This window comes from Juglans regia, chromosome 1 (genome assembly GCF_001411555.2).
Source record: "Juglans regia cultivar Chandler chromosome 1, Walnut 2.0, whole genome shotgun sequence".
NCBI lineage: Eukaryota > Viridiplantae > Streptophyta > Magnoliopsida > Fagales > Juglandaceae > Juglans > Juglans regia.
The window spans coordinates 6346383-6362525 of NC_049901.1; the positions used below are offsets into that span (position 1 = coordinate 6346383).

The 16143-nt window shown below is 34.5% G+C and overlaps 2 protein-coding genes across 3 annotated transcripts; one reads left to right on the forward strand and one right to left on the reverse strand.

Annotated features, from left to right (window-relative positions):
- Positions 1-502: 502 nt before the first annotated feature.
- Positions 503-5024, reverse strand: LOC108988247 (sucrose synthase 6-like). Its single transcript, XM_018961455.2, has 15 exons — positions 4728-5024; positions 4467-4621; positions 3981-4173; positions 3769-3887; positions 3479-3695; positions 3281-3379; positions 3018-3191; positions 2791-2907; positions 2544-2710; positions 2142-2366; positions 1469-2035; positions 1208-1346; positions 1009-1097; positions 893-922; positions 503-793 (listed from the first exon to the last, which is right to left on the reverse strand). The coding sequence occupies exons 1-15, from the start codon at positions 4911-4913 to the stop codon at positions 778-780; spliced, it is 2493 nt and encodes an 830-aa protein (XP_018817000.1). The 5' UTR covers positions 4914-5024; the 3' UTR covers positions 503-777.
- Positions 5025-10045: 5021 nt separating this feature from the next.
- On the forward strand, positions 10046-15522 carry LOC108988182 (phytoene synthase 2, chloroplastic). Of its 2 annotated transcripts, none has more exons than XM_018961330.2 (7): positions 10046-10302; positions 10629-11349; positions 11469-11519; positions 12918-13090; positions 13551-13786; positions 14434-14626; positions 15059-15522. In XM_018961330.2, exons 2-7 carry the CDS (start codon positions 10875-10877, stop codon positions 15236-15238), a joined length of 1308 nt encoding a protein of 435 aa, XP_018816875.1. In that variant the 5' UTR covers positions 10046-10302; positions 10629-10874; the 3' UTR covers positions 15239-15522. The 2 variants fall into 2 exon arrangements, with proteins under 2 accessions (XP_018816875.1, XP_035548768.1); XM_035692875.1 differs by lacking the exon at positions 10046-10302 and adding an exon at positions 10345-10524.
- The last annotated feature ends 621 nt before the right edge of the window (positions 15523-16143 follow it).

Here is a 16143-nt window from a genome sequence, read left to right on the forward strand (position 1 = left end):
ATGTTTTAACACACCAATTTGTAATTAATAGAATTCAACTTTTATATATTGTTGAAAAATTGTAGTTTTTTGGAGGATAAAGATCCATTTACCCAAGTTTATTATATCTTAGTTTGAGGGATATCAAGTATGAGATTAATTAAGAACTTATTAAAGTCTCGTTTAGATACAAGAAGTGTTTCATTTCATCTCATCTTATCATTATAATTTTTTTAAATTTTCACACAAAATATAATTAAACAATTCAATTAAAAGAATAGTAATATTAAAAAATAATATTATAATAATATTTTATTCAACTTTTATCTCAACCGATCTTATCTCAAAACTTATTATCCGAACGGCACCTAATTAACTTAGATCGAGGAGCGCATAATATCAATTTAGAAGAAAATCTTGTAGACCTTTTAGGATTACAGATAGTAATAGAGAGGAGTAAATCATAAAATGTATTCCATGAGGAAACATAATATTAATTATTGGCGTGAAATTGGTACCAAAATATATAAAGCTAGAGAAACAAATAAATAAAAGCTCATAATGCTTCTCGTTAATTATAGAGTATAAAAAGACTCGCTTACAGGTCACAGCAGAACTGGTCAACACATCATCAGTCAAACCAAATCTCCCTTTATTAATCCTTACACAATATTAATAGCTTTTATTTATAAAGATGGGGAAAAACAAAACAAAAAAGTACTGGAACTTTGGGAAGACTTGAGAGGGAAGGCTGAGAATGCAATCGAATTAAGCAAGCTGCCTCTGTTGTTTGACACTTTAAGCTCCAAGCATCCTGAAAAGTTGGAAAAATAGATGGTTCAAGTACTGGATTGTTGCATGGCTATACGCCTGAGAATCCATAAAATGAGTAGTACTTGGAGTTAGCCTTTACCTTTGCAGTCGGGTCTCTGCCCGTTTGATGCTGCATAAATGAAAATATATATATCAGTTGCTATATATATATTCATTAATCATAATTTCGGTTTTTTGTTTTCTTTTGTAACATGCCCTTTTGATGGTGTTACTGCTGGTTTGGTATTTGGCTTTGGTTCTGGTGGCGAAGCTTCATCATCACTTGGGATGGGTACATTCTTTGCCTGTAAAAATGAAGGCCATCGAGGTGAGAAACAGGAACCAGATCTGGACATGACTCATCACATATAAGTTGTTAAGCAATAAAAAGCGTTAGAAATATAATATAACGTACCAAATTCCTGAATAAGAGATTATAGAACATTTGTACGTATCTTTGCTTTGCCTTTTTCTGATCCTTGTTCAACTGTCTCCAGAAGCTGTAAATATTCGCCATGTTCAACACCTTGTTTGCATATATCTTCCAGGTATAGCTGTAAAGAGAGAAGAATTATAGGATTTAAAGGTCATATGCATAATTCAGCTGGTGGATGCAAGGAATAGTCATTACTAATTAATGAGAATAATTGCTAAGATAAATCGTTTATGTAATTACCATTCATTTATACGCTGCAAACCTGCAGCTGAAAACTTGCTCCAGTATGTTGCATCCACCTTGCACTTCTCGAAGAACTCAGCAATTTTGTTGCTTGACTCATCGCCATTGTTGGGATCAATGTGGAAACCTGAGACCCCATCAACGATGATTTCTGCAGGACCTCCTTGATTGGTAGCAAAGGTGGGAAGTCCACAGTTCATTGCTTCGATGACCGTCAGGCCAAATGCTTCATACAAAGCAGGCTGCACAAAAGCTCCCTTTGTGTCAGCAATACAGCGGTAGAGTTCGCTGTTGCGTTGCCTATCGCTTTGCGCCGCAATCCATCTTATCTGACCCTTAAGATCGTATTTTTCTATAATTGTGTGCATCTTTTTTATTTCAGATATCTCTTCTCTATCCTTTGATTTTGAAGGATCAATGAAGCCCCCAACCACAACAAGGTTAACCAAATCTCTCAGCCTCTTGTTGTTCCCATACCACTCGGTTAATCCAGTTATGTTCTTCACAACATCGAGCCTTGCCATCGAGAAGATGATAGGTTTGTTCCTGTCCGCTAGATATCCACTGTCTCCAAATAAAGTTCAGATAAAATTTTACGTCATTTAGACAAATTTATGATCCACATTAGCAGTATAAAAATTCATGCATGCTTTGCAACTTCAACACTCACATGTGTTCATTGTTGTCCTCTTTACTGTACAGTAGTTCTTCAATGGCAGGGTGAAATGATGTGAATCTCCTTTGATTCTCTGTGTAAGGGAAATAGACAGATTGATCGGCCCCTGGTGCAGCAATGTTGAATTTGGGATCAAATACGTTGATGCCTGAAACAACTCTACAAAGTCCTGGAAGCGTAAATGCAGCATGGCTTTCATATTGTCCTGGTCTGTCTTTGCTGCAAGAAGTGCAACCACATTTATATGAAACCTATTGATTTTTACTAACGAATTTTGAAAAAAAAAAATTGGTATCAAAGGTTACTAAAAACTCATGCTCAAGCTAAACAAATTTCAGCCATTTGACAATCATGTTTATAGCTTCAAGTTCTATTGAATGTGGGTAATTCTCTAACCTTCCTGCAATCTCTTGGAATGTGCTAGCTATGATGAAATCTGTTGCATTCATTGCAATTGTATCAGCAGTGAATTGGCATGAGAAGTGATACTTAGTGTCTAATTCCTTCCATTTGATGTCTGAGTTTTCATATTTAGTCTTCTCCAAAGCATGGGCAATAGTTCCCTGGTTTTCAAACAAAGTAGATTAGTACTAAATACAAAAAGAGAAACTCCATAGCTGCAAAAATGAAGAGGAAAAGACACCTGAGTTATCCCAAGTTTACTAGCCATGAGAGATGCCACTAAATTCCCATCAGTGTAATTTCCAATGATAAGATCTGGGTACCCTTCCATGAAGTCGAGGATCTTGGTTGTAGCATCCTATTGATATACAAAAAAGAGACCAAATAATTGATAATAATAAATAAATAAAAAAGTAGCTACTGTTGCAAGTTTAAAATCATGGATTCAAAGAGAGATGGAATACATGCCTGAGTGAACTTCTCAAGATAGGGATAAATTTCAAAACGAGAAACCCAGCGGCGGAGGATCCCGTTTTCAGTCTGAAAAGGCACACGGAGGATGTTTGAGTGCTTGGTTCCAATGATTGCTTCCAGTTCTTGGTTGCACTTAGTTCCACGTGCATCGGGTATAAGTCGTGTGACCTGTCATCATTAATCAGATGATCATATAAAACTTCCAGACTAAATTTCCTTTGTTTGGAATTTGTTCCTTGCTGTTTATGAAAACTCACCACAAGAATTTGAGGCTTCACATGATCTAGCCCCTGCTGCTTGACTCTGAGGAGCAATTCTTCTTCTAGAGCTTTCACTTGATCTAGAATGTAAACTACCTGTTTAAAGTAGTAGATGAGGAAAAAGTTAGCTTGCTCTAGAGTGTTGATTACTACTTGTAGACTAGTTTTCTTTAATTCCAAATCAAAACCTTGTACCTGCCCGCCAGTATCCGGCAAGCCTAGGACATCTGATTGGCCAAAGTAGCCGTGAGGGGAGAAAATTACAACATTGAATATTGTAGGAAGTCTGCTCAATAAACTCTCCATATGCACTGGATCGGGTGCTTGGAGAACTTCTGAGACTGCTTTGATTGTCTCTTGTACTCTTTGTGCAGTATCTCCCCATCCTTTCTCGAAGCCCCACTCCTTAAACCTGTGAAGGAATTTAATTATCAGATACCCTTTTTTCAGTGTCTGCTAACAGAATTTAGTATTAAATAGATCACCTTAGCTCAAAATTATTATATGGAGTGTCTTTGGGAAGTGTTGAGACAAGCAATTCGGCTACTATGAGGGCCATCTGAAGCTTTGATGCAGTATTAAGGTTGTCATTTATCATAAGTTTCTGCAAATTATTTAAAATCACCATAAGCATTCAGAGCCATAAGCATTCTTCCAACATTTTATCTTAAAGGAATCGAATATTTTCTATATATACTTCTCCTTGGTGATTGAGCGTTAGCAAATAGTCAACGAGAGGTTGTGCATTCTCCAGTTTTCCACTAAGCTTTGAAGTCATGAACTTTGCAACAAAATTGAGTCCATTTCCAATTGAAGAAGATAGGGTTAAGTGAGGAAGAGGGTAGTCGAAAGCTGCGAAATCTACTTCCAAAGCATTTTCATCCTTTGCCCTGCAATATAAAACAATGTTATTACCCAACCTTTAAGCTACAAGCTGGGAGTTAATAACAGTAGTGTGGTCGATGAACTAGTTGGTTTTCTTACCCTTTTTGATGGGTCGTTTTCCACTCCTTATTACATTTGGTTTTGTAAAACATATCCCAAAGTTTTGAAAGTTTTATTATATGATGAAGAGCAGAGTAAATCTATGTCAACTTGTTTTAGAGTATTTTGGAAACATGGAATTCAGTTGGCTCTTACAAGAAACAAAAAAATTAGATCTAGATGAAGAGAAAAGGCATACCATTTTTCATCATATACCATTTCTTTGAACTTCAAGTAGTCTGTAGCAGTGATGGCATCAACCGATAAATCATCAGAGCTGACTTTGACAAATTCCCAAAATCCAGGATTTGGTCTTATGGCAAAAGCAACATGCGGTGGTATAACAGCAGCTTCCTGCATATCTCAATTGCATGGATTAGCTAGTAATATCAACAAAGCTATCATTTTGGTCTCAAAATGTTAAGCAAAGAACTTGTAAATATGAAATGAAAATAAGCACCTGTGTGGTACACAATATGTAGCCAATCACGCCCTCCAGGACCTGAGTTCTTTCCTCTTTGTCATCGATCACCTGCTCCATTTCAACCATTAAATGGTCAAGTTTCATTATCCTTCTTCCCTTTTCTAGGTACTTAGCAAAGCACTTCTTCATATGGTACCGACTCTGCCTCAAGGCATCTGGCATGTTATCGGCTAGGGACTCAGAGCTCTTTAAGGTTGCAGCAGAAGCAATTTCGAACAGAAGTCTAGTTCAGAAGACAAACTAAGGTTATGAATGTGTTTAAAACAACACAGGTTTGGTCTGCTTAATGGTTAGAACTCAGAAGTTTTGCATTTTATAGAGTGATAAAGGTTACAAGTTTTGATGCCTTGCTGACATGTCCATTATGAGAGCTTGCTTTCGGTTTCCTCAACGTTTGGGATTCTAACTTTTATTAGATTATTGGAAGTGGACATACAAAGAAGGGTGCATTGCTGGAAGAAGAAGAGAAGAAGAAGGAAAAGAAAAGAAAAGAATTACAAGCAGGAGGAGATTCCTTGTTAAAAAGCAAAGCCAATATAAAACTACTTCTCACACGGAAGTACTGGTATCAATCTTTTCTTCTTTCTGTCTTGTGCCACTCGATAAGAAAGAATATGCATGCATGGAAATTAAGCTACCATGATCTCCACGACACCACCTTACATTGGTCTCATCGCAGTGTTCAATGTTGGAAACTCCTTGTTGAGTTCTAGGCAATTAAGCTGGTTCATGCATGTCACCTTTCTTCCTTCTGGGAATCTGGCTAAACGTGGTTTTTTTTTTTTTTTTTTTGTCATTCTGCAATTACAGAGGTAAAAGGCAAAGTGTTAGGGAGGAAATGAGATGACGTGTTATTGATATTTCCACACATTCTCTTTCAAAAATGTGAATAAATATAAAATTTATATAAAAATTTAATTTTTTAATAATAGATTTTATTATTTTTAAAGAGAGTGTACGAGATTTGTATACCTTAAGATTGTATCTTTGTTTGCGTTGCTATTGACAGAGAGAAAGGGTAGAGAGAGAAAAAACAGTAAAATAATATTTGGAGAGTGAACAGTATTTCTTCAAATTTGAAAAATATTGTTCATAATTATGCAAATTTTTAAAGATACATAATTCAATGCAGACTAATTTGAAGAGATATTATGCAAATATGAAAATAAATATAAAGATGCATAAGCCACTACTAATGCTCTAAACAGAAATACAAGATAGGCCAAGATTGGAGAAGCAAAGATCAAATAATGGAATTGCGCATTGGATATGAGAAATAATATTTATAGTCGTGAAATGCGTAAATATTGTATAATTTTATTAAAAAAATAAGTAAATATAATATTCACATAAAAAAAATTAATTTTTTAATTATAAATTTTATTATTTTTTAAAAGATTGCGTGACCCATAAAATTATTCCGTCGATATTCCCCCTTAGGGACTGAGGAGGCCGGTCCTGAAATTGCGAATCCGGATTTCAGGCCCAACCATACCATGCATCATTGTTTTCAAATTCTTTTGTGCGGCGGGATTTCTAACAAGACCGAACATTCTGCATGTACCATGAATTCAGTACGAGGATAAGATGGGTTGACTAATATTATTCACAAATGTTTTAATTGTTATTATTATTTGTTTGGAAAACAGTACAAAAAAAACTATAGTTTCTTAGAGCACTCTCATTGGAATAGCTAAATTAAAGTACATTTTTTATGAATGTAAGATGAATTTAACTTTTAGCTATTCCATTTATATAAATCTCTATATTGGAATAGCCATTTTTTCATTATATGACAATAAAATAATATAAGATGAATTTAATTTTGACTATTCACATCAAATCTCCAAATTGAATTATCTATTTATTCATTATATAGTAATGAGTAATTAATAATTTTGAAAATTTTTTAATTTTTTTAATTATGAATTTATTTTATTTTTTCATATTTTATTATTTATAATATTATATATTAATTTGTAATTGTATTCTAATTATATTTTTTCAATTGTCATTTAAAATGGAGAGAGAAATAATTAATATTAAAAGGAAAGAGAAAGAAATAATATAAAAATGATTTGATGAATGAATAGTGTCTTCCAAATTTAGAAATTAGTTTGGATATTACTGTAGCTAATTCAATGTGAGCAATTTATCTACCTAATAGCTAAATTCTCATTGGATTTAGCTTTTAGCTTATCCAATGAGAATGCTCTTAGAAATCGTTCCAAATTCCGCACCAAATGGTGCAATGGGGCGAAACAAAAGAAAACTTTTCTAAATTATAAAAATTTCTGGCACCCAAATTAAAGTTTCTTAAAATAAAATCGCAAGAACTCCTAATTTTTATTTGTGATATTATTCAATATCTTTTTATATTCAATTCAAAGTATTAAAAATGATACAAAACTGTGAATCTGTGATGTTATATTATAAATAATGATAAAGTGTTAGATTTATGAAAAACAATTATTATATACGTAAAAACATACAAATTAAGGGACAATATATAGCTGGTGCTGTCCCTTCCACCGCCAAAAGGCATAAATTTCGGTAGGAGTGAAGATTTTTCGGCCCACCGAATGGTCGGTTCGGATCCGAATTCCTATTTTATATAATAATTATATAAATTAATTATATAAAATGAATTAACTTTTTTATAAGAAATTAAAAAGACATAAATTCTATTAATGATTAATTTGAGATAAATTAAATTTGATTCAATAATCAAACACAATCCAAACCTCCAAACGTAGCCTTTTAATGTCAAAGTATTGATATATGTACAATATATTTTCACAATTAATATATTAATATTAATAATATATTAACTATTATTAATATATTAATAATTAATAACATGTACAATTAATATATTCACAATTAATTATTACACTTACAATATTAATATAGTTAATATTTTTCACAATTAATATTAACTATATTAATATGTCATAGGGGTATAACATATTATTTTATATAATAATTGTATAAATTAATTATATAATTTTCTTATAATTATAATTAATTATTTTTTAAATGAATTAATTATATAATCTACGTTAAAGAGCCTATTTGATTTTGATTTTACTAATTTAACTAATTAATTTATATTAATTTATCTATCAAAAAAAGAAAAGAGGGAAAAAAATGTTACTATCTCATATGGATCAAATCGGACTGGCAGACCGACCGGATCAATAGCTAACGGTCCAGTCCAGTCCGTAGGTGTAATCAGTCCGGTCCAATCTAGAAAAATAGTGGATCGCAATTTTCGATCCTTAACTCCCAGATCGAACTGAACCGAACCGATTACATCTCTAAATTCTCTTATTCAAGAAAGAGATCTAGAAAATTATGAAATTAGGCCTCGTTTGTTTTCAGAACACATCTCATCTCATCTCATCATTACAACTTTCATAACTTCCAATACAAAATAAAATAAATAATTTAATTTTTTCAAATTTTAAAATAAAAATAATATTAAAAAATATTTTATAATAATATTTTATTCAACTTTTTAACTTTAATATCAATTTATTTCATCTTATCTGCGAAAACAAACGAGGCCTTATAAGAAAGGTTGCTAGGCTGTTCCAAATCACCTTTAGAGGTACATATTGTTCATCCACTAAATTAATTTTTCAAAAGTCTTAGACAATAATAAATTGATATAATTTAATGCCTTTTGTGACTTATGTCATATCTATTTTACAGTATAACAAATCTTATAATTTAAAAGGTAATGTTATATGTACTTACAATTTTATTTATATTACTTATTTTGTTAATTCTATCATGATTTTCAGTTTATCAATAATTGATACGTAGAAAATAAATTTTTTATAAGTTTTTCTTAAGTATATTTAATATCTTTCAATTTAAAATATCGATCTTCTTATATCAATTTATGAAATTTATTTTTTTAGATTTTTGTAGATGAGATATTTCTCTTAACTAAAAATAAGCAAATTTTATGAAAAAAATAACTTGCTAATAATAGCACGCAGCCTTGCTTTTAAGAGTTTTTTTTTTTTACAATTTTAAGAATTATTCTATTATTAAATCGGTTTGTAAAACAAAACATTCTTATTATAATTGATAAGATTTAGTTTTGGAAGATTTAAATTTTAAAATATATTTTATAAATAGATTAGGTAATGCAAATATTTATAAGATAGACGGACTTGAAAATAATATTTTTCTTAAAGGTATGTCTTTGTCCACATGGTGCATCCTGAAACGAGCCACGTCGAGTGGTGCAAAGCACTTTTTAGGGGGAGGTGGGGGATTTATGGTCAGCTTCAGAACGTACGTCCAGCATGCAGAGCAATGGCACGACCACCCAATCCAAATTAACCAAAGAGAGAAAATAAAATAAAGAAAAAAGAAAGAAAGACAGCAGCAGAGTTAGGTCAACACAAGGGATACGTGTCGAATGACCGGCCCACAAACACCAGTGGCCGAACGTGTGGACTCCACAGCCCCACAAGGGCACGACCAACAACAATGTGGTCTTTTCCCACACACTCTTTCTACGTCAAGCACAGGGACAAAGAAGAGAGAGAAAGAGAGATGTAGGAGGGGACGGAGGAGGCGTCATTACGGTGGTCACACCTCTATTGTTTGTCCCCAAAACAATCCGTTACATCCCACACACACTGCCAACCTAGCACTTGGCAGTGACTTCCACACTCTCTCGCACTCGCCGGGGCCCCACCACCACCACCACCCCCCCACCCCATCTTCTTTAACAGTGGCAAAGTTAGCACGTATTTGATAACGTTATCTTCCACTGATTGGGTGCTTCTTCTTACGTGTCATCCTCTTCCGAACTCCTCATATTTTCAAACGCTGCTCTTTCTTTTCGGATCTCTTCAGAATTTCCTGGGATCCGAATTGGAATCTTACCGAGACTAATTTTATATATGTACCCTTTTTCTTCATACCTTTTTTTTTCTAAAAAAACTGTCCTTTCTTTGATTTTCAGTGTTTAAATGCTTTTGTGGCTCAGGAAAAAAATGAAAGTTGCAAAATTGTATTAAGATTTTAATCCAATTATTCGTAGAGTAATGTTATATGTATTTATACTTTATTTTTCTTATCCTATTACTAAGAAGCGGGCGGGTTGTAAATCGGATTGACATCGTGCTTGCCCAGCAGCACTGGTCTTAATCCACAGACAAAAAGGTTATTATAAACGAAAAGACCGTAAAGGCAAATTAAGATAAACGAAAAAACCAATCCCGATCCCAAAAAAAGGCTATTAAACAAGAGCTTAAATAAGAGAGAGAAGTTTGCATGACAATAAGGAAAAAGACACCTTCATTAACAGGAGGGTACTAGAGACAAAAACATTGCTATAGTAGAGACTGGAACCGTGGCCAGACTGTTTGGCAAGGTTTTTGCTCGTGGTTGTAATTTTCTGTTCCCACGACGTTGATATTGATGCCTTGAACTTGGTATTAATTAAACTGGAAGCTCTTTTGAGTTGCTTTAGAGCAACAGTATCCAACAGATAGGCTTCTTCTTTCATTGGATTTCTACATACGTATGTTTCTATTGACGTTTTTGTTTCAGATTTTGTAAAGTAAAAAGCTGCAATGAATTTCATAGAGAGATTTTGTTATGGTAAACTGAGTGAAAAGGGGAACCCAACCCATTTGAGTCACTTAGACGGAGAAAACGTTGAGCAATTACCCGACCTTACTTTTCGTTGCATTACTTCTGAAATATTTTCTTGTTAAAGATCCCATTTTGTGAGTTCTTGCTGGTGCGAATGGCTGGTTTTTGGTTTTCTGATAATTTGATGTTCTTGAAGCATTGGCTGTGTGTCTATTTGTTTATTTAACCATGTTTGTTTTGCTTCAATCACAGAGAGTTTGGACTGAGCTTCCTTGGCTTTTCACCAACTGAAGTTCCATTCTTGGGTTGGGTGGTTTGGTTTCGACTGGAAAATTTGGTTTCCTTTGTTTGTGGGCAATATTTTAATCCTACCCTGGAAGTTGAACCGCGTTGCTTTCAAAGGATATCTTTAGGTTAAATCAAGGTTGGAGACATAGGAAGACGAGAAGGACAAGAATATCTCAGTATATTTGGGTTGCTACGATCTCGAGTTCAATAATGTCTGTAGCATTATTATGGATTGTCACCCCAAGCATAGAGGTATCCAACTCCGTTGGGTTCTTCAATTCGGTCAGAGATGGAAACCGGCTTTTAGATCCATCAATCTCTATATCCCGATATTGGGGATCAATTAGAGCGAAGAAAGGTAGGAAAGAGAAATGGAATTCTTGCTCTGTTAGTACAGATTTGAAGTTTTCGGGCGTTGGTGGCTCAGGCTTAGACAGTGGAAGCAACTTCCCTGTACTATCAAGCATGGTAGCAAACCCTGCGGGAGAATTGGCCGTGTCATCGGAGCAGAAGGTTTACGATGTGGTGCTAAAGCAGGCAGCTCTGGTTAAAAAGCAGTTGAGGTCTAGTGGTGATCTTGATGTAAAGCCGGATATCGTTCTTCCTGGGACACTGAGCTTGTTAAGCGAAGCTTATGATCGTTGTGGAGAAGTTTGCGCAGAGTATGCAAAGACATTCTACTTGGGTTAGCGTCCTCTTATTTATCCTATAATTATTGCTTGCATTTTTTACTTGAGATTTGAATGCTGTATCTTCTGTACTTCGGAATTCAATTCTTTCTTGCTTTTGCCTTTTCACTTTCAGGTACTCTGCTAATGACCCCTGAAAGGCGAAGGGCTATCTGGGCAATATATGGTGAGTGACTATGGCCTTTTATCAGATCACATCTTTCTTCCCCTTTTCTCCCTCCAATACAACTTTTTTCTGGCTCCTCCATTAGGAATTAATAAGTTAAAAGGGCAATGTCTATAATAGTAAATTCTGGTGGGTATGCAAGAATTATATCACAGCATAGCAAGCAAAGAAAGGCAGTTGTTAAAATTACTGAGCTTCTAATTTTTGAAGTTGCAGAGCTTCTGCTAATACTTAGAAGTAAGAGGTTCTTGCCTTGGGGAGAAACTTATAATATTCCTCAGCCCGTGTAACGTGGTGATTAGTTCTCTTTTCTTTATTCACAAGCGTGCTAGGGCAGGGGAACTTATAATTATCAAACGTGTAACAACCTCATGAATTTTTAAATGTAATACTTGTCTCTGTCTTTTCTTGGGTCAAATGTTATATTTGTCAAAGCAAATACAATCATTCTCATTGACCCGTCCCAGTATTTCTTACTTCATGCTTTAAAACTCTTGTCATTGGAATAACTTTTATGGCTTTAAAATTCTATGATTTATGGCTTCTTTCCCTATCAAAGGAAGTTAGGTACCTTTTCATTAGCATTTTGGAATATGCTTCTTGCTTTTCTAAGAATATGTATGAGATGACAATACTTATAAAAAAAAAATGTATGAGATGACAATAATCATTAAGTAGAGCCTTGCTTGGAAGAAGGCCTTGGTTCTCTTCACTGTGTGTATTAGTAGTTAGTTGAGCAGAAAAAAAGTAGGCCATTTTGGTACAAACCCAAAAGATCATTTAAGGACGTAAGGTCTTTAAGATTTCCATAGTTGTTCTCCAAAATGTGACTTTCTAATCTTCATATCTTTTATCACCCTATTATAGGGAGAATGAAATCCAATAAATGCACACAAACAGGTCCAGTGGCAAAACTTTTCAGATGGAAAAACGAAACTATAAAGGCAACAGTAACTGATTTACTCTCACCAAGGAACCGCCCAGCTACTGCAGTGAGGATTGTTTTTATCTTAGTGGTATCTGGAAGCAAGATTAGTCTTTTAATTTATGTGGGCTAACTTAGGCTTTCACCTTTATTGAAAATTTATTGAACGGTAAAAAAATGCAGCAAGAAAAAGAGATACATCCTAGTGTCCAAGACCGCTACAACTACAACCGCCACCAAAATACTAGATAGGTGAATGTACGTGTATAAATCTAATAACAGATAGGTGAACAGTCTGTTTTCCTTCTCTATTTCTGCTATAGTCCATGTGTCTCTGAGCAATTTCCATGTACGTGACTTCAATCTGATAAAAGCTAAATTATTTCATCTTTTAGTTCTTATAATCCCCAGTTGGTTTGAAATTAAGTCTTGAGTTGAGTTGATATATTTCCCTTATGATGTTGCACATACAGTGTGGTGTAGGAGGACAGATGAGCTTGTCGATGGGCCAAATGCTTCGCATATAACTCCAACAGCTTTGGATAGGTGGGAGTCACGGTTGGAAGATCTTTTTCGAGGCCGTCCATTTGACATGCTTGATGCTGCTTTATCAGATACAGTCACCAAATTCCCTGTTGATATCCAGGTTAGACGGTACTCTTGAGAAATCCTTGAAATATGTGACTACAACACTAAAAATCTTCACACTATTTTATCCTATCTTATTAATATAATAGCTCTAGGTTGTACTTTTAAGCTACTAAGATTATTAAACAGAACTTGAAAATAAACTGAATATGGTGCAACAATGAAAATTCATCAACACATTAGGTCTGAACTGAGAGATAGGGTCAGCACGGTACTTGCCAAAAAAGAAAAAGAACAAAGAAAAGGGATGGCATGTCTCCACCAACAAAGGGAAAAGGAATATCAGAACACCGTACGTCTTTGTAGGCTTACTATTCCAAATCTCATTTGAGGTTTAAATGAAGACTTCCATTTAACTGGCAATACCCTTGATCAAAGTTGTAGCATCTTTTTCAAAAGCTTCTTGCTTTGATTATTAGACAACTTCTAACCCAATCGTGTGACCGTTATTACTGCAGCCATTCAAGGATATGATTGAAGGAATGAGAATGGACCTAAGGAAGTCAAGATACAAAAATTTTGATGAACTCTATCTCTATTGTTATTATGTTGCTGGGACAGTTGGATTGATGAGTGTTCCAGTTATGGGCATTGCACCTGATTCGCAAGCAACAACAGAGGGTGTATATAATGCTGCCTTGGCATTGGGGATTGCAAATCAGCTTACAAACATACTAAGGGATGTTGGAGAAGAGTAAGTGCAGAGCTTTAGACAGGATTAGCCATAATTATTCAGTCTTATTGGTAATATTAGTACAACAAAAATGCCCAAGCCTGGGAGGTTTTTCTTGGCTGATTGGGCTATCCAGTTATAAGTTACCATAACCGACTCCAAAGACGTGAAAATGTGGTACAATCAACCTGGTCAGGGATATACGTTCAAGTATTTGTATGCAGCTAGGTTGTTTTCAAAACTGGATTGTCCAAAATTTGTTTCATCAAAGCTGGTTCTTTCTGTTCAACCAGCCAGCCAAGTCCAGTCTGGACTTTGAGGTTCCTTACATCTAGTGTTGAACATTCTAAGTGATTCTACATCCCAGTTCTGTTTAATATAATGCTTATGATCCATAGGTTCCCAGAGAAGCTTTGTTGATTAAAGTGAACTTGGAATTTCATGACAGCCATTCTTAAGGAAATTCTTACAACATCAAGCATTATTTTTTTATTTTTTTCCTCCCTATTTGGGTACAACCACTGCTTTATTCCTTTGGGAATAAAATCGAACCTCAACTAAAAGCTCAGTGCCTTAGTAAATGCCTCTTGATGGAAATAATTGTATCTATAGTACGACCTTGACTCATCTCTTTATTATCCACTTCTCATGAATTTTTCTCTATCCAGTGCTAGAAGAGGTAGGGTTTATCTACCACAGGATGAGCTTACTCAGGCAGGGCTTTCAGATGAAGACATATTTGCTGGAAAGGTGACAGACAAATGGAGAAACTTCATGAAGAATCAAATAAAGAGGGCAAGGATGTTCTTTGATGAGGCAGAGAAAGGGGTGACAGAACTGAGTGCAGCTAGTAGATGGCCGGTAAACAATCTTTCTATCAATATGAAAATTCATGCCATGGATTACCCATTAGGTTTTTTAAAAACCTTAAAAAAAAAAAAAGTTGCCACCGCAATAATTTTTCATAAATATCAATGTATGTAATATAGGCATACTGCTTTACGAATCCAAATCCTGAGTTTCAAAAAAAAAAATGTTCTCCATCTCCACAGCCTTGTAGGCCAGTCCTTGAAATATCTTTTTTCATCTGGAAATCTGACTCTTTTTATTTTTTTCTCCTTTTATTAAAGTATCTTGCCCTCCATCGTTTGTCACATGAAAGATACACTGGAAAGGAAATTTTTCCATGTGATTGAAAAAACTTTGAATTGTTGTTGGATATATCTTTGCCTGTTAGTTTATTTCTTAGCTACCAAGTCCGATATGAACGCATAATGTTCTTGGATATTGCAGGTATGGGCGTCCTTGTTATTGTACCGCCAAATATTGGACGAGATTGAAGCAAATGACTACAACAACTTCACCCAGAGGGCTTATGTAAGCAAAGCCAAGAAGTTACTTGCTTTGCCGATTGCATACACAAAATCTCTTGTCCCACCATCAAGAACATCATCTCTGTTGACCAAGGCATGAAACTGAAATACTGGGCATAAAATTATAGAACCGATCATGTAGGGGAAATGCTTAACTATAAGCTAAAAGGAAAAGGTATATTCTGTATATTTCCAAACCTTATTTTGCAGCTGGTATTCGCAGTAAAAAGTAAAAGCATCCCTCCAAAGATTCCTTGAAAAATCTGGCCTTGTGCTACAGAAATAGATGGCAACAGTGGATTTCCATACATAATACAGAAATATAATGGAAACCCATGTGCCTGCAGTGGATTTCCATACTCATGGTGTATGAGTTTGCAAGCATTTCTGGCGTCTTCGATTTCAATCCCAGAAACTCAAGTTTCAATATTTATCTCAAAAAGTACATGTAAGAAGCATTCCAACTATTTCATAGACAGCGAATTCAATACTTTTACGGTGAGAAGTTTGAGAGTTTCTGTGTATTCTACAAAATTTCTTGCATTATGCCATAATATAACAGAAAATATAAACAGTGATAATACAGAAAATATATAGAAAGTGTTTAAGATTGAAAGAAAAGTACAAGAATGTCTTTGAATCAGTACCACCTAAGATGAAAGAAAAGCAGCATCATTGAGATCAATCTTGGATAAGGTTTTAACTTATTAGTAGATTTAGATGTATTTTTCTCTCTGATATTCTCTATCTTATAAATTTGATTTGATTTATTATTATTATTATTATTATTTAGCATATGGGGTGTATTGACGATATATTCAACTAAAAGTACCACATGCTAAGTTTGCCACAAAATTAAAGACAAATTAGAAAGAGCAAATGAGGGTTGTAGACTCGTAATTCAGTATTTGGTACTGAAGAATGGATTAGATTAAGCTATTGTCGAGAGTCTGTAAATTCTCAAAATTAGTCAGGACGTTGTTCTCGAACACCCAATGCTAATAA

What these genes read in the sequence shown, in the direction of transcription:
- LOC108988247 (XM_018961455.2), bottom strand. Translation starts at nt 4,913, where the DNA reads ATGCCAGATGCCTTGAGGCAGAGTCGGTACCATATGAAGAAGTGCTTT. An exon ending in CGCTCAATCACCAAGGAGAA is followed by an intron (nt 3,888 to 3,980) that starts GTATATATAGAA and finishes AATAATTTGCAG; the next exon opens with AAACTTATGATAAATGACAA. An exon ending in TTCCAAGAGATTGCAGGAAG is followed by an intron (nt 2,367 to 2,543) that starts GTTAGAGAATTA and finishes CACTTCTTGCAG; the next exon opens with CAAAGACAGACCAGGACAAT.
- LOC108988182 (XM_018961330.2), top strand. Translation starts at nt 10,875, where the DNA reads ATGTCTGTAGCATTATTATGGATTGTCACCCCAAGCATAGAGGTATCC. An exon ending in GGCTATCTGGGCAATATATG is followed by an intron (nt 11,520 to 12,917) that starts GTGAGTGACTAT and finishes TTGCACATACAG; the next exon opens with TGTGGTGTAGGAGGACAGAT. An exon ending in CTAAGGGATGTTGGAGAAGA is followed by an intron (nt 13,787 to 14,433) that starts GTAAGTGCAGAG and finishes TTCTCTATCCAG; the next exon opens with TGCTAGAAGAGGTAGGGTTT.